Genomic DNA, 23,817 nt, shown 5'->3' on the forward strand with positions numbered 1-23,817 from the left:
ACATATTATTCAGAGAGGAACCATTATTTCAGTTGCTTAATAATCTTTACAGAGAATGACAATCAACAACTCACCTGTTGTTGTTTTTTCTTTAAGTTTACCTTCGTTTTATTTAGAATGATTATGTAGTGACCAAAACGGAAAGCATGGTCTAGTTCATGCAATGTTAAATTGATTTTCATCTTATTTTTTTTGTTCCGTATCTTCACTAATTTTTAATATAAAAATCAAACAATACACAAGTCAAGTGGGAGATTGATTTTTGTTACTGATCGAACATATTATCTATTTTAAGAAATGTTCAAGAAATATTAAAAAGTAAGAATCGCCCTCCCCCCCCCCCCCAATTTCATAGAATACAGGTGTTGTAAAAACACAACAAACATTCATAATCAATTGACAGCTTTTGACTTCCAAATTGCTAAAATATTAACAGGTGAATATTTTGGGATTCAATTATTTTGATTTTTTACGACGTTTTTCCAATAATATTCAGTATTTATATATTTTATTTTGCTATGAATAAACTAGTAATTGTACGAAACTTTAAATAGTTCTTATTAGGACACTTCTACCCAAAAAAGTGAGATAAGTGTAATTGAACAGTTACATTATTTATTATTTCTCTTTTAAATGTTTCTGAACATGAAATGAGATATTATTCTTATTTAGATTTAATTAAAATATTTTTCTTGTATTACCTATCTAGACATTGTTTTTTTTCCAAATAGATAAATGGCGTTAAACCTGACAATAGAATTGCATAATTACGAAAGCTTTGTATGAAGGATATCGAAAATGTATATGGCATACTAACATTCAATAAAAACCCTTTTTCAAAGAATGTACAATGAATATTCTTTATCCCCAGACACACATAATACAACAACAGTATTATTGATATACAACAGAATAGCGTTTGAAACCGTAAACATAACCGAAAATTAAAAGAGAATCTGATAGTATGACACATCAACAAAAATCAAATATCTTTTTCCCAAAATTATAAAAATTATACTTCATTTGAATGTGATAATACTTTTTTGAAAAAAACCCAGCCCAATTATTTTAATTATATGTTATTTTTTTCAACGTACACAACATAAATATACATTGCATACCTATGTTTGATATACAAATTCATAATTTGTAATATTAATTTAAGGAAAAGTAGGTAAGTTTATCATTAGTTATAGAATACCTGAATGTGAGAGGATTGTATTGTTTTGAAAGAATTATGTTTCGATCAATTACCAAATTCAGTGACCGAACAAATGATAACACCCATTTTTCAAAAGATATAAGAAAAATTGTAAGTTTAAATCTAACTTTTGTTTGTACGTACAAGCAGGAATGATAATTGTTAAAGCAAAGACATTATAAATGTTTCGTATGGTCTTATTTCAAATCATTGAACATGGATAAAATCTCAACGTCAAATTGCAAACTTAAACTTTAAAAACTTTGATATACATCCTAGTGTAAATAGAAAATAAATTCATCAGAATTAAATAATATACAAAAACTGTGTAAATATATGGCATTCCTGCTAACCCTCACTAATAGAAAATTTTTTGAATGTCGGCAAAATTAAAAAAAAATTGAGAAATTCTACAATCTGTATAAATAGGAAAATAATATATAATTTAGGAAATTTAGTAAAAGATTTATTTCCCGGAATGTTAAGGGCGTATTCCCTTTTCTATATAAATTATTACAATCTATATTCTTTTAATTAAAGAGTATTTTAAAAGTTGATTTGCGTTCATTATTATAATTGGTACATCGAGTGCTATGTCAAATAGTCAATGCAAAATTTACTTGATGTACATAATCAGCATATTTACGTTTTATAGTAGGTCAATAGACATACACAACTCCAAGACATGAATTTGATGAAATAGTTGAATATATCAATTGTAAGGTGTTAGGTTGAAAATGTTCCAAAAACGTAAAAGAATTTGGATGAGAGAGAGAGAGAGAGAGAGAGAGAGAGAGAGAGAGAGAAATAGGAAGTACTTTAAAACTGTTTCCAAATTGATTTTTTTATCCGTGATCAATTTTTTGAAGTACACACTTAAGATGTTTCGTGAATTTGTTTGCATAAACAAATTTCATATTCCTTTAATAACTTCCCTTTTTGATCTTTGTCCATAAAGTCAAAATATAGTACAAAAGTAATGAATGGTATATACCGCAAGGTTATTCCCTGGTATCTGAGCAAAATATAAGATCTTCAATAATTGATATTTGAAAAATTTATCTTATTTCGCTTACTTCGTCGACCAAAGTCAGTTGGCCGTTTTTGTGCTGAATGTTTTTATCTAATATGAGAAACCCCTTTCTGCTAATATCTTGTCTCAAACTTTTATTCTGTATATATCAAATAAAAATATTAGAATATTTTTCATTGAATTAAGAATCGATTACTCATATCTATCTATCTATCTATCTATCTATCTATCTATCTATCTATCTATCTATCTAGTATCTATCTATCTTAAATTGGACTCCTTACAAATAAAATAAAAAAAGGAAAAGAAAAAGAAAGCAACCTACCTTGGTTACATACAGTTTATAAGCCATGCAAGAAGACACAGAATTACTTAAACAAGATGAAGTATAGAATTTATACAAGAATTCTGAATATATTTAAGAGGTCTTTGAATGAGTCTAAGTGAAGTAATTGAACTTTCGTTAATGTAAAGTTTTTCATTGACGAGGAATGAAGTATACATCTTTATCATGATACTAAATATAAGGTTCTTCGCGGTAAGAAGTACTTAATTACGAACAGGTGTTGTGTCTGTATGGTTTATTTCCAGTTTCATTTTCAGTTTCCGCATTCAAAGTTTAATGTTTAAGTTTATCGATAAAACCTTTAATAAGCACTAGCAGGAAAGCCATGACCACTTCAAATTCTATATAAAAAACTAAACGAGGTCCATGAGACATGTCGCTCATCTGGACAAAAATAACCAACTATATAGTCCAAGGAGTTTACCATTTTATTGAATCAAATACACGTAAAGCGCATGTCGAAATTCATACTCATTTAATCAAAACGCACGACCCTCATCGCTCAGCTATGCAGCAATGTATTGTCCAACTGCCCTGAGTAGTGTGCTTATAAAAATAAATAAACTACACTGCAAACACGGGTGAAATACATTTGATATCATGTAAACTCAAACATTGTCGTCTTACAAGCAGTAAATGTTGTTTTTCCGTGTTTTATTAACTCGAACCTGCTTTTTAGACAGTTTGACAAAAATAATCATTTTTTGTAGTCTTTTTCGAGTTTGAACTACAGTGTTGTATCACTAGTAACTTATGTTTAAGATATATTTAAAGTCTAATTCAATTTACAACAATGTTATCTACTCTATTCAGTATTGATTTTTGAAAATGATACTTTTATAAACCATTTAAACTTCACCCTGATGGCTTACTTTAATATCATAAATAATATTATAATATTTTTACAATTTCCTCCCAGATGAAATGACCCCTTTTGACTTGCCTTCTGCAAAGCCGAATAGATCGTGCATAAAGTTGCACGACAGCAGAGGAAATTGTACAACACACATAAAAAGTAATCACCTTACACAGTGAATTAATTAATCAGCTCTCTTTGTTTAGCTGCTCATACCTTTACGTATCTTAATTTCGCCCACTCTCACTGCATTGGTGTAGACGCATTTCTGCATGGTGTTAGTTACTGAAAGATAAAGTCATTAAAGATACGATTTCCAGGATAATCATATAACTCCCTTGGAATGAAATGCGTTAGTAGGCATGTTAATTAGTTATTATCAACGCAAGTACTAAATTTAATTTAATGCAATTCGACATTCCCCAACGTTAAAATTCCAGGGTTTATGGTAGTGATTTTAGGTTTTCGATCGAACGTGATGTGAGCGGCTGCATGATAATTTTAGTGCGAAAAAAGATATAATCGATATTACGTCTTTTAGCTCCAACTTTGGCATTACAATTCGATGAATACACTTATGTCTTCTATATTACAACATATGTTACATCACAACATGGAAATACTGCACGAGGAAAAAGTCAATTCCCCTCATAACTTAAAACCTTTATATTCGAAATACATGTCTTTTTTAATTTACTTGTCAAATTTCATGTTTCGAATGAACATACTAAAGAAACGTGTAATTTTGTCGAAAAAAGTGTAAAAATACCTATTGGACTAGCGCAGTGTCTCGATAATTTCGACGGAGCCCCACCCTCTCGATCTCCAGCAGAATGACTATAGAAACAATCAGTTTCTTTGTGAGACAATTCAAGACCAAACAACCAGGGTGTCAGCTATAACCAACGACTGACACTTGATTATTATTTTATCCAATCAACAATTTTATATTCTGTAAAGTATATCTTATTATTTTCATAAAATTTGTTCATGGAAGTATCATTTAACTGTATTTATTACATTAACAGAACCTGCTTAACAACTGAAAAAAATTACTGTTTTGATTGTTAAAGTTAGAATAAAACTTTTAAAAATAATCCTGTCATTTTCGCAATGACGTTTCTTTTTTTTTTAAAGATTTTCTGTCGTGGTTGGTCCAAAATATGTTTGAAAAATCAAGTGTTCATTATGAAGACAGACTCACTTTTTGATTTAAATGTTCTCGCGAGAAAAGTTCTAAACATATATTTTTTTTAATTTTTATGTCGGAAGATCCTTTTCATACAATGATTTACATATCATCTTTGTAAAATAACTTTAAATTTTTTAGCATCTTTGTCTTAATGCGAACAAATTTAAGGTTTCATATGATAACTTCCATATGGATAGGAAATGAATGCTAGCTACGATTGATCTAAGTAAGAAAATTCCATTCAGAATTTACATCTTCAAAGAAAATTGATTATTAGATCAAACACCATGCAATGTCAACCATTGGGGCCTTTTACAAAGCGGTGAGACCACCTCAGTTTTTTTCATTTATTTTTATGATGGATCTTAAACTCCAAATGTGTCCCTTTCTGATAATGGAGATCATGGTTTGAACAAACTTGAATCTACGATATATAAAATGCTTATATTATAGTTAATTATCCGTTTATTATGCTTGTGTCATATTTAATTATCCGTTTATAATGAGACTGGATCAACTCCTTTTAGTCTTAGTAATGATCGGTCAAATAGTACATGCATTTATTTCGGTTCTATGTAAGAATATTCTAAATGATTTCCCCCCTACAGTGCAATTCTGGGTATTGGACTTCTCCAGTCATGATTCGCTTTGAACAAAGGACTAAATACTGTATAAATAAGGGCCTTAAATGGCTCCCTTAAATGAACATTATCATTTTAAGGTAACTCTTTGATTTTTTTGCACATATATGCATGTAACATTTTTTTCTTCAAAATTTTGATTTAGATTCAAATTAATGCCTTCAAATAAGAAATATGACATCATAAAAGCAATTACTAGTATTTCCCGCCTTTTTAAAATTTTACCATGAAAATGTATAATTTAAAGCATTTTTTTTAGAAAACATTGATCGCCTGCTTGAACAAACAAAATATTTTTGTCAAAAATTTATCAATGCAAAACAGATACAGACAAAACTTTTTGTTTATAGCTGCATTTCATATTTCTTACTTGGAAAAAGAAAAATGGCATCAAGAATGACGTCATATACTGTTAATGAAAAAAAATTAAATCAAAGAAAGAAAACAATTAAATGTTTTCCTTTCCAAAAAGACTACATAATATAATATAATGAACCTGAATTTGACTCAAATAAATAACACTCTGAAATCGATTTGCTCAAGTATTTTTAGCCAAGTTTGACATGGTTCACTAGGCGATTTGAGATAGGAATTCTTCGAAGTAAAAGAATTAGCAGTCAGACAGATTGTTCAAAAGACAGACAGACAACTGCGAACAGGTGGCCTTAAAAGAACACGTATTTATCCTTTAGTTCAGATCGATGAGCTTTTTAAAGTTCAGCATATCATTTTACTCCATGTTTGATACACATTTTTGTTAATATGAGTAAAATATCTACACCTTTTTGTTTCTGGTAATGTATATACATGTATGTATGTGAAATGACCGAATGATATGGTTACGAATAAAATGTTTGTTGGCACTAATATTAGAAATACTAAGCTTTACGTAATTTCCAATTTAAACACTTCAAATTTACAATAATTATCACATTGCATAATATTTTTCGAGGTTTAAAGTGGTGATATATTAAAGGTCATGTTTTACTACAAATATTTGTAGCTTTTTACCTAATCTTCTTGTATCTAATAATAAACAAATTTATCGAATTTTGAATAAACAACATTAACATGGTAAGGTAAAGAGAAATAACTCCAATTTTCATCTGTTTCTTTTTTATGCTACAGAAGCATTTCCCTTCTAAAATAAATAATACATCATAAAGCCATAGTCAAAATAAAACAATTAAACCATTATGATGTGATTAAAACAGAAATCATTTAAAAACAACAATTTAATCATCAAAAGTCATTATTAAGATACCAATTAACAGAAAAATTGTAACACTAAATGCATTTCATTTCACATAGTGGAAAAACATGTGCATACCGTATTCTTATGCATTTGTGAACATTAATTTTTTGGTGAACATGCTCTTAAATTGGCTTGCAATCACTTATTGTATGAATATTAATTATGTCATGGAAGCAATGGCATACAATGATTCCAAGGTCTTTCACATGATGAATTATGAATAATCAATATTCTTGGTAATAAAATAACATAATAAAGTAATCAAAACAAATCGAAATCATCAACGTAGTTAATTATAAAATCTATAAAATCTATTAATTAACACACTACTATTATGGTTGAATATATGATACATCTATAATGATACTGATGACATATATTCTTTCATTGCTAATAAGACAATGCACAGTTATCATGACGGAATACTATTCAAGCGTATTCTAAACATGAGAGGTAATAAAGTATATGATTGTGCATTCTAAACAAAAACCTATCTGCGCTTGCTTTATGTGCTAATTTTAACAAATACAAGTATAGAATTTGCTTTATCCTGTGATACGTAACTTAACAGTCAGGAAAAAGCTAACATTCTCATAGAAAACCATAAAAATTTTCTCACTACTGTTCTTCAGTGATACTGAATCCGCGCATTAAAGTAGTCCGCCTGTTTGGGAGACTTTGGCGTTTATAGTTGTCAATCAGCTTTTCTACAGATTTGAAGTAAGTTTTGTTGTCGATAGTCAAACCGGCAGGCTGCATAATGACACATAAAAACAACATATATTTGTTGTAAAAACATCAGTTTATGTTTGTTGGGAGTATTATAACGATGAATTTGGATTAAGATCATTCTGCCACTGAACTTTCCATTGGAAAAATGTATTAAAATTAGTGTAAAATGTGTAGACCAAGGATAGCAATAAGAAGTTGCATCGTAAGTTATCCTTTGAGGTCTGAAATGTTAATTTTATACTTAAATAATAGAGTTTGTACATTTACATGAAAGCAAGTTTATATATCGGTATTAAGTCTTCTATCACGGCATCTGTTTATCAAAATATTTTAGATATTTTATATTAATAAATACTGCTGTGTCAACCGACTTCATCCTGATCCAGTAGTTCAGAATCAAATCAAATTAAAAATGTACTGGTTAACGTTTACATACTAATAAAATTAGTTTTTAAAAAACAATCATAGTCTAATGAAAAATTATTTTCATTATAAATTTCAAAATGCAAACTCGGACCGCATCGATTTCCTTTCAGGATTACGTTTAAAAAAATTTGTAACTGTACATTGAAACTTGCTCATAATTTATTAATTTCTCAAATTGTCGTAACCATTCTTTTCAGTGGAAATTTGTTGTGCAATTTATGTAGATGTGTGTCAAATCTGTAGTTCCCACATTGTGGTCCCTTCTGGTACATGTATCCACAAGAGTTATAATGGCTATACAAGCTTTCTTGCAAGCTTTTGCCACCATCTTTTTAAAAAAAATCTCCTTGAATATCTGGGTTTTAAAAATTGAACTTAATATTGATCACAATCTTAATGAATGCAGTTTTTTTTTAAACCGAACTTCTGTAAATCTTCTTTCCAAATAATATAAAGAATTATTGTACATCTTCTAAATGCTCTTTATCAGAAGTTGTTTCCTACCATTCATATTTCTAAGTTAAATCGCTTTACAGTATTGTTGAGGAAAAAATAATATCGAAATTGTAAAAAAAAAGTGGCATTTCAAAGATAATGATTATAATGACATGTGGTGACAACGAACAGTGTTTGTCAAGCAGCAATTAGACAAAATTATTGAAAAAGTATATTTTAGGTGTAGAAAAGTGTTAAAATGTCAAATAAATGTCAGAAATTCGAGATCTCGTGATAAAGTTACTATCTTAATTTTAACTTTTTGGTAGATACTTTAAGTAAATTCAATCAGTATTGCACGCACTGAAAGGCTTACATAGGCATTGCCTGCTGCCTAATCCATTTATGTCAATGTATATTTGCAATAAAATATGTTCAAATCAAATCACACATTGAAACAACCTTTCCATATTAATTTGTAGAAAAATCCTTAATTTATTGCAAAAACTGTTTGAACGAGTAAAGTCGTAATATAGTTTAAATGTATTTATATGTAGAAATTCACCAACCTTGTCATATATTTTGTACTCCTTCATTCCTTCTTCTGTTTGAACGGACAAAACCTAAATCGATCAAATAAGTAAATATAATGCATGCTTGCACCACTTGTCAAATCTCTTGATAGATTTACCATGATATTAAATCTATATCGTATCAGTTTCTCAAAATTGGCTATAGCTAAGAAGCGGACAGGGCCTATCAACCAAGCCCCCCCCCCCCCCCCCCCAAAAAAAAGAACTACAAATGACTATAATTGTTTTGAGCATTCAGCCTTTTGGTCTTATTGAACTGCAATGAAGATGTTACTATTTCTACGAAATTAGACATTTTTTGTTAATCCATAATAGTTCGCGACTCCATCATACGAATTTTTAAAGATTTCTTATATTTTAGGATAAGAGAGTAGACTAATTAATGTCCTTAACTTGCAATAATAACTTTGTAAGCTGGGATTGACTTACGTCAAAAATTTAGATTAGATTACTACTATTAGTCAGTGTACATGTAAATTTTATGAGATTGAAAATTGTCCGTCGTCTTTGCTCGTAGATGGGTACAACTAACACCTTACATGCTCCTGTTTGAATTCTTGATCGATTGGAATCCAAAGGTTTTATCATACAGGACACTATATTCTAATAATAATTCAATTCTTAAAGCTAGAACAAAGATACTTAAAATTTAAAATGTGGGGGGGTAAAAAAATACCAGAATATTGTAACTGTTTATCTTAACTTGATCACGAAAAGGTAATTTTGGTAATTAATGTTCATAATATAACTTATTCATAATATCGTAATACACTTTTAGAACAACTGGGTTTATTTCCATACAAGTGCAATATTGATGTTCATTGCATCAGTGTTTACATAATATGCAACTGCTTACTAGAACAAAGCATGCAAAAGCACGAAATTATTTAATGAATAAGCTATTGGCATTACATTACATGATTTTATGTGGAAGAATAAATGTTCACATTGCAGATTAGTGGATAATTTTTGTTTTTTATCATTTAACTCCCAAATTTGTGGAACTCTTCTGTATATGGAGGCGTTTTTTTAAATCTTATAGCATACCATATCATAGCATAGCATACCACATCATTGAGCCCTTCATGTGAATTTCTCATAGCATAGCATACAAATCTCATAGCATTGCATTGAAATCTCATAGCATATCATTAAAATCGCATACCATAGCATAACTTTAAATTGTAAAAGATATGCATGAAATGAAATGACTGTATTGGCAATATTAATAAATGTTATTGATAGGAGAAGACTACTTAAGGTATTTAGAACTTGTGTCTAATCCATTTGATTTAATCAATAAAATATGTTTAAGTCATACCTGCTGATCTCCCATTCTTGACTTCCGCACCAAAAACGTCCCACTTGTACGGCGGGCTAAAATACTAATTGAAGAAAACTTTGTTTTAAAACTCATTTCAAAGCATTTGAATTTTGGTATTTTTAAACATTTTTAAAATGGTATAATTAAAAAAAAGATATAATCATTTTCCAATTAATAATTAAAACATTTAAAAAATTCTAATAATTGACAAAATCATCAGTGAAAGACGAATTTCGTGAGTTTACCCCACGAAACAACCAAAACTGATGCTATATTAAGATTTCGTCATATTTGGTATTTTTATATCGCATAGTGAATACGAATTTAGCAAAGCACACCGGTTCCTATGAATGAGAGCTGCCTTCTACTCTACTCACTCAATAGCTTTCTGTCTGTCAGAATTATCAAACAAATACTCGTTCGGGTCGGCAGCTTGGTCCTTAGATTTCTACAAAACAAAATTAAAATACAATATATCTTCTATAGTCAACATCAACGGAAAATTTAAATCTACAAACTGTTCGATAGAACAAGTCACTGGCAGTCTTCTGGAGTTTGAAATTATAGTTTACCAAATACTGAGGCTTCTTTGGCTTTTCTGGTCTCCTCACCACGTGGTTGTCTTCTTTGGGGACTTCTAGATGGAGATATAAAATAGATTCAGGTGCTAGGCTTGTAAGTATGCGGAATACTTTTGTATATTATATTGAATCATTTTATATAATATACATTATGGCAATGTTTTCCTCCTCTCGTATATCATATAAACTAGAAATTTTCGTAAAAGATTTATGAACCTTTACAGAAATACATGTATACCTGCGAATTCTATGGTCGGATAACATATGGGGGCCAAACTGACACTTGCAAAGCAGAATACATTTTTATATTTTATTAATGCTTAATATTAACTAAATATTATCAACACAAAAAAGTGGGGCTAAACAGCCCCCTTGTAAAGCTTAATGGAAAATCCAAAGAATGGCATTTTGATTTACATTTGATCCTAAATATCTATTCCATTACCTTATTGGTGTAAAAGCAGAGATACGTTGTACTGTATTGTGCAGATGTGCTAATCAAGTTTTTTGTTTATACTGAAGAGAAGGGACACGTGTTGAATGCATAAATGCACTTATTTTTTTTTTTTTTACAAAATAAACAATGGGTTCCACCAAATTTCTCTCATTTCCCAAAGTGAACCAAACCCCAGGGTTCATAAACGCCTTTTGTCATGATCAACCAGGAAAGTGTAGTTTCAGAAAAAAACCCTGTTCAATGTTAAACGGAGGTCAGATGACACACGGCGATAAATGAAAGCCAATGGCAGGGGGTCACCTGAGTCTTTCCATTGACCTAAAGATGATTTTACCTGGCAGAGGTTTCCCCCGAAGTCGTTTTACATCTTCCTCTTGTATTATATCGTAGTCTGAATTTTCGGAATCGCTACTATCTGTAAACCAAATACAAATCAAATCGAATGAATTATTCAATGAATCTTAATTTTTTTTTGTTCATTCGAAAAAACAACCAAGTCTTTCTGTACCTTTTGCGTGCACTACAATATTTTAATACGTAATCGTAATCACGGATTTTTTTTTCAAATAAAGACTTTAAATAATCGCAATGATGCTTGAGTGTTATACGTGTGTTTACTTTTGAAAAACCTATATTACTAGTATGCATACATGTATTTTATTTGAATTATTTCAATAATTAAGGAAACCAGCATATCTATACCTTCTAAATCTACCTGGTACATTAACAAAAAAACTGTCCGTTTACAACTTTTTAACATTACTTTATTGATTAAACAAGAAAAATCCTTTGTCTAAATGCGTTGGTAAAAAAAAAACTAAACCAATTACCTCTTCCTTTTAAAAATACACAGAAATTTTCTAGGGCACAAGAAATAAACAGATTAACCTTAGTGAATGATGTTAGTGACGTATACCTTCTTCCGGTACTTGAGGAGGTCTTCTATTCGGCACATCCGGTTTGCTGTAGGTCGGTGGTTGGATAATTGGTTCGATGATGGGTTTTTCCAGGTAAACGTACTCGTCAGACCCCGACCCGGAAACCTCACTGTAAGTAAGCTTTAACCATTCTCAGAATGTACACTTACATATGACACATATTTATGGTTGATTTTACATGCAAGAACTCCTAAAACAGTTTTACAATGTACACTTAACTTATGTTTACAATGTTCATTTACTTGTGATACGGGGATTATTGTTGATTTTACATGCAAGAACTCCTAAACCATTTTTACAATATGTACACGTAACTTATGACATATTTATGGTTGATTTTACATGCAAGAACTCCTAAAACATTTTTACAATATGTACACTTACTTGTGATACAGTGTTTATGGTTGATTTTACATGCAAGAACTCCTAAAACATTTTTAAAATGTACATTTACTTGTGTTTACAATGCACATTTACTTGTGATACAGTGATTATTGTTGATTTTACATGCAAGAACTCCTAAACCGTTTTTACAATGTACACTTAATTACTTGTGATTCAGTGTTTATGGTTGATTTTTCATGCAAGTACTTCTAAACCATTGTTACAATTAGTTTGTTTTACACTATCAAAGTTAACTAATACTAATGAAACTAGCACTTGTTGAAAATTATTAAATGTATTGGAGACTGAAAACAAATACATGTACATTTATTTTAATTTTTTCTTTCTTACATTTCATCCGTTTTAGAATTAGCTAGAAGCATTTCTTCACGGATTTTGTACATCCATTCCTTCAAGGTAAAAGAACGAAAATTACCATACATACATGTAAACAGGTGGTTATACAATATACATATTCACTCTGGTGTAAGATAAAATTGACAGCAGAACAAAACAATAACCACATAACAACAAAAACGACAAAATATACATGAGTACAGCAATAAAATTTTAATTTCATATGAATAAACGTATCACTGATAGAGATGCATATGGTCATGTTTAAACATGTTCAGTCTCAAACGTAACAAACTTAAGGCATTCTCAACATTAATATTGCTTGACTACTTTTGTGAATAATTCATCAAAGGGTTAAATTATCAAAGGTGATACATGTATAAGCGAATGCCTTATAGAGAAGACTTATATAGGTAGTGCCTACTGTCCAAACCCTTCACGTTTTTTGTTATAAAATATTGTTTAAATTAATAAAAATAAATAATTAAGTGAAGGCCATTTACTCGTGCAAATGTAAACAATACCTTTCTCTCGCCATCTTTTGCACAACCAAAGACGAAGGTTTTCATGGTTCTCTCGTTGGATGGGACGACCCGGAAGCATCTCCTTGTGTCTATCTCTAACCCTCCTGAAGTCGGGCGCTCGACCCTGGAAAATGGAAATAAAATCGTCTTACAACAGTAAAGCAATATGAGCTCTTTATTTTTAAATTCCTTTTGCTGCAACCCCCTCCCCCCCCCCCCCAAAAAAAAAAAAACATGCTATTTAGATTATTACAGCAAATTATATATATTGCAATTTATGAACAACATATGATTTTCCAAGGCCAAAGACAGGTGTGAAAAAAACACCCTTTTCTTTGATTTCTTCGATTTCTTACCTGGTATAGTCTTTAAGGGAAACTGACTGTAAAGGTGATCTGCCATGCTCGTCTGCGTATACATACAGACATCCCCTCCCAACAATCACAAAACGCTGTCGCCCTGTCCAATGAAAACCGACAGAACATTAAAAAAGGTAGCAGGTATACAGAGACCATATTTGAGACCAGATCAAAATGAAGCAATATATCAAAATATTAAATAACCTGACATACATTTAGAAAGTTCAGAGAATATAGCTGTGAACAGTCCATTTGATCCAACCAAACGCTCCAACTTCCCGCGCTTGCGCAAAAAGCCACTGTGGGAAACGCTATCTTTCTGTTTCAAAAGATCTTGAGCGCCTACAAGTACAAATTATATCTAATTAAGATCCCAATCAAAGTTTGACAAGCAATATCTGAAAATATATCTAAATGTTGTTTAATTAACAGTTTTGATTCATATATATGTACCGATGTGTCGATGAGGCTCGGACAAAGGTTCCTTCCTCCTAGTGTTAAGTGTTCCTCCGCTCATCTTGTGTAAATTTCTTCATTATCTACAAGATAATTACATAAAAATGTACAAAGTATCTCTGTCCTTAACCATTTTGTACCTTTTGATATTTGATGATCTCAGTTTCTGGAATGGTTAGCACTCTCGTATCATAACACACTGATTTGAAAACTCTTGACAACTTAAATAAGTTGATACATAAACAGGTATATGTAAAAAAAGTGTATATGTAAATGAAAAAAGTTTACGGGAAATTTTGAGCTATAATGAATTCTTATGGCATACTCTGATTACAGTATTCTTCATAAATGGCAGTTGAGGTAAGTTGATAATTATGGTCAGAGATATGCAATTAGTATTTGCATCTTGAAAAAAAAAATCTGTACACGGTATATATCATATCTGGTTCTTCTGGAAGACAGCACAACTATATAGTAATACATGATATCACGCTGTGCTAGTGTCCTTCCCTTTGTGTCTGCGTGATCTTAAAGCAAAATGGAAACCCAATTTGTTTGTCATTAAACTCTTTTAAATTGGATTTATTTTCTTTTGACCGTATTAATTTCTAAAAAGCTCAATTTTTTTCATTTAGACATTTTTTTTTTGGAATTGTGTAAAATTTCTATTTATGGTAAATACACGTATGTAGTTTTTTTGCACTGCGTGTCTCTTTAAATGAAACAAGGGTATCTGAAAAATAATACCGAAACAAAACGAAATCAATATGGAACAAAATCAATCCATCATAACAAATATGATGAATGGATTTCATTTTTTCAAACATGCGCTTAAGTTTAAATATACAACATCTGACTTATAACCATAATATCATTATGTGCTAATGGTTATTCTTAAAATGATAACAGTATGAATATAGTACTTAATGATGGAAACTTATAGAAATATTACTAAGAACACTTATACATGTGCAGTACCACTCTCACATTCCACCGCAATCAAACCACTCATATCAAATATACAGTTACAAATTATCCAATGACTTGATGCGATATGATCCTTCAAATGAATCATTTTAACAAGGACATAAGCTTTGGGTAATTTGTGCCAAACAGCAATTATAGACATCCTATGTCTGGCTGTTTCGTTGTTAGCAATTTAGAAGTCAACAACATTTTGTGCTTATGCAATCGGTGCATCTCTTGTCACTTTAAACTTGTTTCATTTAAATGCGTAAACTACATGTAAACAGTTACATCATGCCTTAAGTATTTAAAAAACGGTTCCATTTCTCAATAAACCGATAATTTGGCCATGTTGCATAATATTGGTGTGTTATTAAATCTAAAACCAGAAAAAATATATATGCAATATTCAAAGTGTCTGGATTAGCAATACATTCAGTTTCAGGCATAAAATAATAAAATAAGGAAAATATCCTTCAACCGATGATTTAAAATAATATCAAATTAACAGACGTGTTTTTAGGATCTATAACGGCAATAAATCAACCGTAACAGTATTTACATTAAGTTATAGTAAAGATAATTCTTTTTAAAGCATATTTTATTGAATAAATTCAATAGGATTGGACAACAGGCATAGCCTATGTATATCTTCTTCTTGTATGATAGGTATAATAGTAAAGCTAGCTATCTTATGCTTTCAGGATTTATGCCAAAGATAACTGGGATTTACAATGGATTTTGTTAACCATTATAGAACCAGGTATTTCTTAATTACTACATGTAATTACAAATTACTAATTACTTCGCATTTGGAATGGATCTTATGGCTGAACCATTTTCTCTTTAGCGAAGTATACTGTAGAGGGCACTGATTTTTCACTTCTCTAAAGGAATGGAATAAACCGCTTTCCCTTACCTCATTATAATAATTCTATATAACGCGTTATCTGATTGGTTCTAGACAATCACGTGCCAGGGCAATAAAACTTCATATTTCTCTGTAATCGTCGTATTTTTTATATTCCACACTTTCAGAAGCCACACGAATTTTCATTCCATGCATACCGAAAATCCCGAGTATCAACATACGATGTAATAAAATGATAATTTACAAAATATTATAGGATTAGAGCCTATATCAATAAATTTTAATTCTTTAATATAACATAGAAAGAAACCGGTTACATTTAGTATTTTTTTGCTCTACAAGAGTTGAAAAACGAATTGAACCTGGTGTATTCTAAGTTACCACCTGTCGTTCGGAATAATAAACAACTTATTGCATGAACGTTCTGGAGATATGAAGATTTATTTTCCCAGAAAAACCATATTTTCCTCGGGCGGTGTTCTCGGAAAGTATATATATGATTTTCGTGGTGGGGGAGGGGGAGGGAGGGATAATTTCCATATTTCCCTCACCATCATGCAATAAATGTATAACGTATCACGATCGATTTTGTTAATAGTTTTTTTTTAACTGAATCAATTCCGATGCCGTAAGTATGCAATTTTCTCGAGAACAGCTTTTTTTTTTTTTAGTAAATATATATTTTTTTATTCCAGCATATTCCTACTTTCATATCTTTTTATGCTTTGAATGAAATCCCAAATCAAAATACAAAAAAAAAAAATCCTTGACACAACTTACCGCATTTTACATACAAAGAGGAGAGATTTTGTTTCCGTAGCTTTGTTAAAGTACGAAAAACGGAAAAATAAAGTCTTTCAACTATAATTTTGTGAATACACTATACTCCAGAGTTATACGGTGTATTGAATTTTTTAAAATAAAAATTTGATTACTCATAGACAGCTTTCATTATTATACACAACTATGAAATACATGATTACATGATTTACAAAAACAAGATCGATACTCTTTTCATAGACGTCGGAACCGGGGGGGGGGGGGCTAGAGGGGCCATTTTTTTGCAAAGTTATACCTAACCATTAGAAACATAGCATGATAGAGGGTTCGCCCCCCCCCCCAACTTTTTCACGCAGGAAAGATTATTTTTCCTAAATTTACCTTGAAAGATTGAGAAGTTGGATTCAGAAGCATACTAGCCCCCCCCCCCCCCCCCCCCCCGGATTAGGAATTTCATGATTTTGGAAAAAAACATTTGGGAAAGTTTTTTTTTCTCTTTTGGAAGGATAGGTATACTCCCCCCCCCCCCCCCCCTCCCCCCACGGATTAGGATTTCCATGATTTTGGGAATTATTCTCTTCTCAATATTTCTGAGGATTAGTCTAGCCCCCCCCCCCCCCCCCACTTTCAATTTGCTTCCGACGCCAGTGCTTTTGAAAGACCAATTTGTTCTTCACCCAAATCTCTCTCTCTCTCTCTCTCTCTCTCAATTGAAAGGAAACCAACAATTTTATATGAACAATGCTTACCGCATGAGTGGATATTTTGACATGATTTTACTCCCTAAACCCTGTAAACACGTATAGGAAAATAACGGTACTATACGCCATTACCTTACATTTTTGTGCGTGTATGCTCTCTGTTTACATTGGTAGGAATTTTCTTCCGTGTTCTGTGAGAAAACATTCTTAACGTTATGTACATGAATGTACACATCTGCATGTACAATAAATGATATGTAATCATACGGAAGGTGGTCATCAGATGCACGATCTACACACGTGCATGTGTACATATATACTTGAAATGCAGATTCGTTATGTTTGATTGATATCAAATTGATATAGGGGAACGTATGAACATTGATTCCTTCAATGACACAGTATTACTGAGATTACCGGTTTTCACGACATGTATTCCCTTAATTTTCAGATCAAATACAGTCGAACATTACATGTAACACATATCAATCAAGAATAAATGATCAACTCTTGAGATGTCATAATAGAGAAGAAATTTGAAAAGCTTACCGTTCATATGGACATTTTTCGTCCGTTCAGGTAACAACTGGGTTTATTTACTTCCTCTTCCAAAAGTTCAATAGCTGACAGGTGAACTTTAAACCGTTTACCTGGATGTAAACAGATCTAAGAACGCGTCGAGTATCTTCCAGAGACATATATTTCTACTCGATTGAAATCACGGATACATGCCCTTCTCTCAGTTCACTTTAATCAAACTAGGTTCACAATATGAATTCACTGTGCATGACATTATTTTTAGAACACCAGTGGAATGGAACGGATGATATTAATTAAAACTGCAATACGCAATTCCTTCACAAAACTAGTTTTGGAAACTAGTTTAATTTGTTTGTTTTGATTTCAATTTCAAATTAAAAATCGGTGGATTTAAAAATATATATATTTGATAAAAATAAGAAGTTTTTTAGATTTCGGATAAAATTAATTTGTTCGTAAAGCCCGGATTTTATCTTCTTGATGTACACATCCGGTGTTGTCATGAAAAAAAAATGACAGTTGAAAAAAGCTGGTAAAAGTAATAAATGACCTAATTTATTTATCTTGAATTCATTTATTAAAAATGCAAAACTCATAATAGCTTAAGGTGACGGAAAGTAAAACGAAGAGCAGACGTTTTGAATAATCAGCTGCTAAAATGTCAGAGATCAAGGTAAGCATGGTAAGAGTTAATATGTACATATATGACGTAGCCGTCCCTGCGTATTTCACAACGTTAACACATATAAAACAAATTCAACTCAAATTATTTTATTTAATCATATACTATTTCTTAACTCTGAAGTTCCATGGGAAAGTTATAGGTGCGTATTGAATATTTTTCACGACATATTATAATAAATGCTTTTAACCAAATCGAAAGTAGAAAGACTCCGGATGTCAAAGCAAAATGACTCTCTATCGGTAAATCACATATGAACAAATGCAAATTACTGGTTTTTATAGCATATATTGTAAATCAAGAGATTGTTTCTGGGTTGTAAAATTAAAGTGCTATTTAATGTAGATTACATTGTATTTCATATATTTTGATTAATTATATAGATAACCAGAGGCATGATAAAGGAACAGACAACAAAGGAGCAATCAGATAAAATTATAGCAAACCAGTGTCAAATTGAAGAAGAACCAATGGAAGTGGATGAAATTGTAGAATGTGTTATTTGCATGGACATTGTGCAGAATAAGAAGACCTTAGAAAAATGTTCTCACGAATTTTGTAAAGACTGTATTGATATCCAATTTAAGTACAGGCCTCAGTGTCCTATATGCTTTACTGCCTATGGGAAAATCACAGGAACTCAACCAGATGGACACATGGAAATAAATCGAGACAAACGCCAAAAGCTTCCTGGCTTTGTAGAGAAAGGACTCATACGTGTGTACTACTCCTTTTCTGATGGAACACAAGGGGTATGTTAATGATTAACACTCTCTCTCTCTCTCTCTCTCTCTCTCTCTCTCTCTCTCTCTCTCTCTCTGACTCTCTCTCTCTCTTTTGAACGCAGACCACGGCAGATTTCTAGGTTTTTTTTTTCAGTCTGAACACCCAAACCCAGGACAAAGATATTATGGAACAAATCGAACAGGTTATCTTCCTGACAATGAAAAGGGTCGCATAGTAGCGAGACTATTACGAGTGGCATTTAACAGGAAATTAGTATTTACAGTAGGACGCTCCAGAACAACAGGGGTGGATAACTGTGTTACGTGGAATGACATTCATCATAAAACTTCCATATCAGGAGGCCCAGAAAAGTAAGATTAACTAGATTAATTATTTCAGGAAAAAAATAGAATCTATATCAGATACCCTTTAACAATTCAACTTTCTTCATACACTTTTAAGATATCTTGATTCTTACCTTTATATCATATACTTAGTAGTGTATCAGCCCTGATGCACATGTTTTGGACTAGGTGAGACAGCAACTGGAAGCTAGGGCTGTATCGCCCTCGGGGATGATATTTCTCTGTCTCAGCCCGTCGTCAAGGGGGTGTATTGCCCTCAAATTTAAAATCGCTTATTCCCAAATATCTTTGCTTTAAATTAAGACTAGTTTGTAAAATAACGATAGAATAACAAATAAATAATACAAAGCATCACCTTACAGGTCTGAATATTTTTATTTATTGCTGAAAACTGAAAAATAATAATTCAAAAATAGCGCCAAAGAGTGATATGTATCTAAGCAAGGGGAGGTAACCTACACAACGGTTGTGTATTCAGAACAATAGCACGCTATATTTAATATCTCAACATTTAAATCATGAAGGATATAGAGAAGGATGGAACGAGACTTAATCTTAGAAAACCAGAGATTAGACTGTAAACATTAAGTGATTAAAGTAATGGACGTGCTTATGAACGTTCTCAAACAACTTGCTAGGCCCTATAGGTCTAACAGTATGGATTTTTATGAATGGAATCTGACAGGAAACTTACGAAATCCCAGTGAAGGAATTTGAATCATTACGACGTTGCGAAGGATGGAAGTTTCTCTCTCAATAATAGATAGTGCTTCATTTCAGACGATAGACTCTCTTCTACTGTATATTTCAAACGACATATAGTTTGTCAACAAAGTCCGACAACTCATACAGTTCTTAACACATATAAAAAAGAATAAAACGAACGAGTTTCATAAATCTGAAAAAAAATCTATAGCTTCTTCATGATAAATTAGATTCCTTATTTGGAATTTGAATTTGAATAAAAGTCTTTGATTTTAGATATATGATATAAACAACATCACACTGCTGTTTTGATCTTGGCCCTGGTATCAGCCCTCGGATGGTTTCGGCCCGCGCCCTTCGGGCTTGGGCCGATACCAACCGCTCGGGCTGATACCAGGGCCGAGATCAAAACAACAGTGTGATATTCTATATTTAGCAAATGACTTTTACAAATGATATTGGTTGATTATTTATTCTTTTTTTTTTGGTCTACTCCTATCATTTAAACATATTTGGAATTGAAAATGATATTTTTATAGAACAGTGCTTCATAACAAATTTTCATATTTAGGACTTTGTATTTTCGTTGTAGATTGGGTGGTGGGGGAAGGGGGTGGATTAGTTATGGTGATTTGTAAATTATATAAAGATTAAATGAAGAACATTCTCTGATTTTAGCTTTGGTTACCCGGACCCCACATTCCTTGACCGAGTGCTGGAGGAATTGGCTGCCAAGGGAGTAACACAGGACGATCTCGTGGAGGTGTCCGAAGACATCATCAAATGAACAATGTCATATGTCATCGTTTATGTCTATGCACTGGTTGAATGGAAACTAATCATATGCTAAAACTGAACTTTATTGTGGCATGGTTGGAAACAAATGAGTTTGTGGGTTCTTAACATAGAATTTATAGGTTTTAACACTAATCACTTTTTAAAACAAATTGTAAAATAATTTTTTTTATTTTTTTTTGTGGGGGGGGGGGGGGTGGTGGGGGGAGGTTGAGGGAAGGACAATATCAATGACTGTTTTGTATTGATAAAAAACCTTCATTTTTCCCAACTTCTTTTTTCAGATAAAAAATAAAAAGTGTTTGGAAAATATAGAAGTATATTACATGTTGTTAATAGTTGAAATAAGGGTGCACAAATAAATTAAAAGGTAGGAAGGGAAAAGAGGAAATAGTTGCTACTTGCCAGTACATATGATACATGTAAACGTATATTTGTAGATCCTAATTAAAAGTCAGGTTTAAATATATATGTATTGTGACATGACATTTAAGAACCCCCCCCCCCCCAAAAAAAAGAGAGAGACAGGAAAAACATTTACAGTCAATCATATTTAATGAATATTTATGAATTTTTCACATACAGCTGTACATGTTAATTTTGTTTCTCGAATGTAAGAAAATTTGTTTGATGTGTTTTTTAAATGGATATACTGCGGAATTTGTTGAGTTACAGTATTATTTTTTACTGGTCAATAATTGGATTTTTCACGAATTTTAATGTTTAGAGATTGTTGAGATATGAAAGGACCACACCACTTTTCTTTAGCTTATAATTTAATTGTTTTTGTTTGTCAGTCACAATTTGGTTGGTGTTCTATGGAAGTAAAAACCATATATCAAATTTAAACTTCCCTGACTGAAAAAAACACCCTAGTGTGCCAAGTGGATAAATATGAAAATTTCACATACGCATATACATATTATATGTAATAATGTTGATTGGCTTGCATATCCATCAGAAAAATGTTACAAAAATGAAAATGTAATTTTACACTATGTACTTAAAAAATGCAAAGTTAACTCATGGATTTAATTTAGATTTAGGTTTGTAAAACTGCAGAACAGTAGGTTCATTGAAATTCATTCTGCCAAGTAGTTGATTAGATTTTATGGAGATTGAATACATGTAACTTCATAAGATTTTGTTCAGACTATCATTTTTTTGAACAATTTTTGAACAATTAAAATCATTCTTGCCTTGGTTGATTAATAATTATAACAATGTTCGTAAAATATAACCAAATAAAGTATTTCAATTTTATTTTTATTAAGAATATACCGGTATTCTGTCATGTAATTTAGATTAATTTTCATTCATCAAAGAATAAATTACTACTATTCTGTTTTGCTTATTGGTCAATATTTTGCATTTATAACATCTTCCAGTGCCATCTTATGCTGTTGGCCTTGATCAGTTGAAAATATAGTGTTTTTTTTTCAAAATGAATTTATATTTACTGAAAAATCAATTTAATATATAATTTAAAATAACTGAAAGATATTTGAAGTATAAGTAGTTACATGTATATGAAAATTCAACACTCTGCTCCTATTTATCAAAAGATGCGGCAGTAAGCGTTAACTTTGTGTTTTTTGTGAATGTACGGCTAGCTTAATATGACTAAAAGTACATGTTCTAATTGTCAAAAAGTTTTTATATGTAATTGTTTATTTTCAAAATGTTTTACAATAAATGTTGATGCATGATATCTGCTGTTAAAATTTTCATCTGATTTAGTTGTAATCGCAAGTTTGAAAAAACGCTAAAAACATTTTCTCGGCTCACGATTGTTCATTTTTTATAAAATTAGAAAATAGTTTATCAATTTAAACATTTTTATAATCAGTAACGGATAATTATAATTTTCAACTTATATATGAAGTACATGTAAGAGTTCTCAAATTATTATCTTACATACATGGCTGTGTGTTTTGCACAAATATACACATCATCTCCTCTCAAAAAACCGGTTGATTGTTTATTTATGGCATATAAAATAACGTTTAGCAAACGTGACAATAATTGGCGTGTAAATAATTATCGGTCACCAAAATGAGCGTAATCATAATTTGACGCCTGCGCGGTTGTGACGACAGTTCAGAATAGGTCAGAGGTCATTCTGTCACCTGTCAGTTTCGGTTATCACATATAAATTGATCACTTCCCTTGATAGTTTTATTTTCAACTTAACCAGAGACAAGTGTACATTTATTTTGACGTGTAATCCTTATATAAAAACGGTAAGAAGAAAAACAAGTATGGAATTCGATGAATGTATGATGGCTGGCGACTCGGAGCTTATGCTTAAGCAGTCATGTGCTTACGAATGTCGGCTTTTCAAAAATAAGTTTAGCTTTCATCACAGCACACCAAAAGAATGTACCAGCAGAAGTGTAATAGACCACAACACTTCCCATTATAACTACCTATGCAAGGATAAAACGAAGTTTAGACCGACGGAAGAGAAGACATATAAAACAATCGCTACTGATATTTCTGCAGCAGATAAAAGGATGATAAACTGCGCCACTTTGAAAGATATAAAGAAGAGAAAAGCCAGCCATGACCAGCACCGTACAAATTCGAAGAGAAC

At 31.4% G+C, this 23,817-nt stretch overlaps 3 protein-coding genes across 7 annotated transcripts in view; 1 reads left to right on the top strand and 2 right to left on the bottom strand.

Annotated features, from left to right (window-relative positions):
* The window catches only part of LOC105347546 (ADP-ribosylation factor 4), a 46,985-nt gene extending 44,362 nt beyond the window's left edge, over positions 1–2,623 (bottom strand). Inside the window, exon 1 of the transcript XR_010708541.1 lies at positions 2,560–2,623. The gene's annotated coding sequence lies outside the window, so the exon portion shown is untranslated. The remainder of the gene's footprint in view (positions 1–2,559) is intronic.
* Positions 2,624–6,489: 3,866 nt separating this feature from the next.
* Positions 6,490–18,195, bottom strand: LOC105333975 (tyrosine-protein kinase Tec). Of its 2 annotated transcripts, none has more exons than XM_011437221.4 (13): positions 17,958–18,195; positions 14,088–14,173; positions 13,848–13,976; positions 13,632–13,734; positions 13,276–13,399; positions 12,746–12,804; positions 11,989–12,119; positions 11,407–11,487; positions 10,607–10,671; positions 10,412–10,482; positions 10,032–10,095; positions 8,687–8,740; positions 6,490–7,277 (listed from the first exon to the last, which is right to left on the bottom strand). In XM_011437221.4, exons 2-13 carry the CDS (start codon positions 14,149–14,151, stop codon positions 7,143–7,145), a joined length of 1,080 nt encoding a protein of 359 aa, XP_011435523.2. In that variant the 5' UTR covers positions 14,152–14,173; positions 17,958–18,195; the 3' UTR covers positions 6,490–7,142. The 2 variants fall into 2 exon arrangements, with proteins under 2 accessions (XP_011435523.2, XP_011435524.2); XM_011437222.4 differs by lacking the exon at positions 17,958–18,195 and adding an exon at positions 17,457–17,532.
* A 211-nt stretch (positions 18,196–18,406) lies between these two features.
* Positions 18,407–22,932, top strand: LOC105333976 (probable E3 ubiquitin-protein ligase DTX3). Of its 4 annotated transcripts, none has more exons than XM_011437224.4 (4): positions 18,407–18,630; positions 19,014–19,382; positions 19,510–19,727; positions 21,105–22,932. In XM_011437224.4, exons 1-4 carry the CDS (start codon positions 18,607–18,609, stop codon positions 21,211–21,213), a joined length of 720 nt encoding a protein of 239 aa, XP_011435526.3. In that variant the 5' UTR covers positions 18,407–18,606; the 3' UTR covers positions 21,214–22,932. The 4 variants fall into 4 exon arrangements, with proteins under 4 accessions (XP_011435526.3, XP_011435527.3, XP_011435529.3 ...); XM_011437225.4 differs by having other exon boundaries at positions 18,407–18,621; XM_011437227.4 differs by lacking the exon at positions 18,407–18,630 and adding an exon at positions 18,646–18,772.
* The last annotated feature ends 885 nt before the right edge of the window (positions 22,933–23,817 follow it).

Source organism: Magallana gigas, chromosome 8 (genome assembly GCF_963853765.1).
Source record: "Magallana gigas chromosome 8, xbMagGiga1.1, whole genome shotgun sequence".
Classification (NCBI taxonomy): domain Eukaryota; kingdom Metazoa; phylum Mollusca; class Bivalvia; order Ostreida; family Ostreidae; genus Magallana; species Magallana gigas.

Bases quoted from the DNA above. Each gene is read 5' to 3' on its own strand.
- LOC105333975 (XM_011437221.4), bottom strand. From the start codon at position 14,151: ATGAGCGGAGGAACACTTAACACTAGGAGGAAGGAACCTTTGTCCGAG. The intron at 11,488-11,988 runs GTATACGTCACT...TTTGGTTTACAG, and splicing joins TCCTCAAGTACCGGAAGAAG to ATAGTAGCGATTCCGAAAAT. The intron at 10,483-10,606 runs GTAAACTATAAT...TTTGTTTTGTAG, and splicing joins CAAAGAAGCCTCAGTATTTG to AAATCTAAGGACCAAGCTGC.
- LOC105333976 (XM_011437223.4), top strand. From the start codon at position 18,810: ATGCTTTTAACCAAATCGAAAGTAGAAAGACTCCGGATGTCAAAGCAA. The intron at 18,873-19,013 runs GTAAATCACATA...TTAATTATATAG, and splicing joins AGCAAAATGACTCTCTATCG to ATAACCAGAGGCATGATAAA. The intron at 19,383-19,509 runs GTATGTTAATGA...TTTTTTTTTCAG, and splicing joins TTTCTGATGGAACACAAGGG to TCTGAACACCCAAACCCAGG.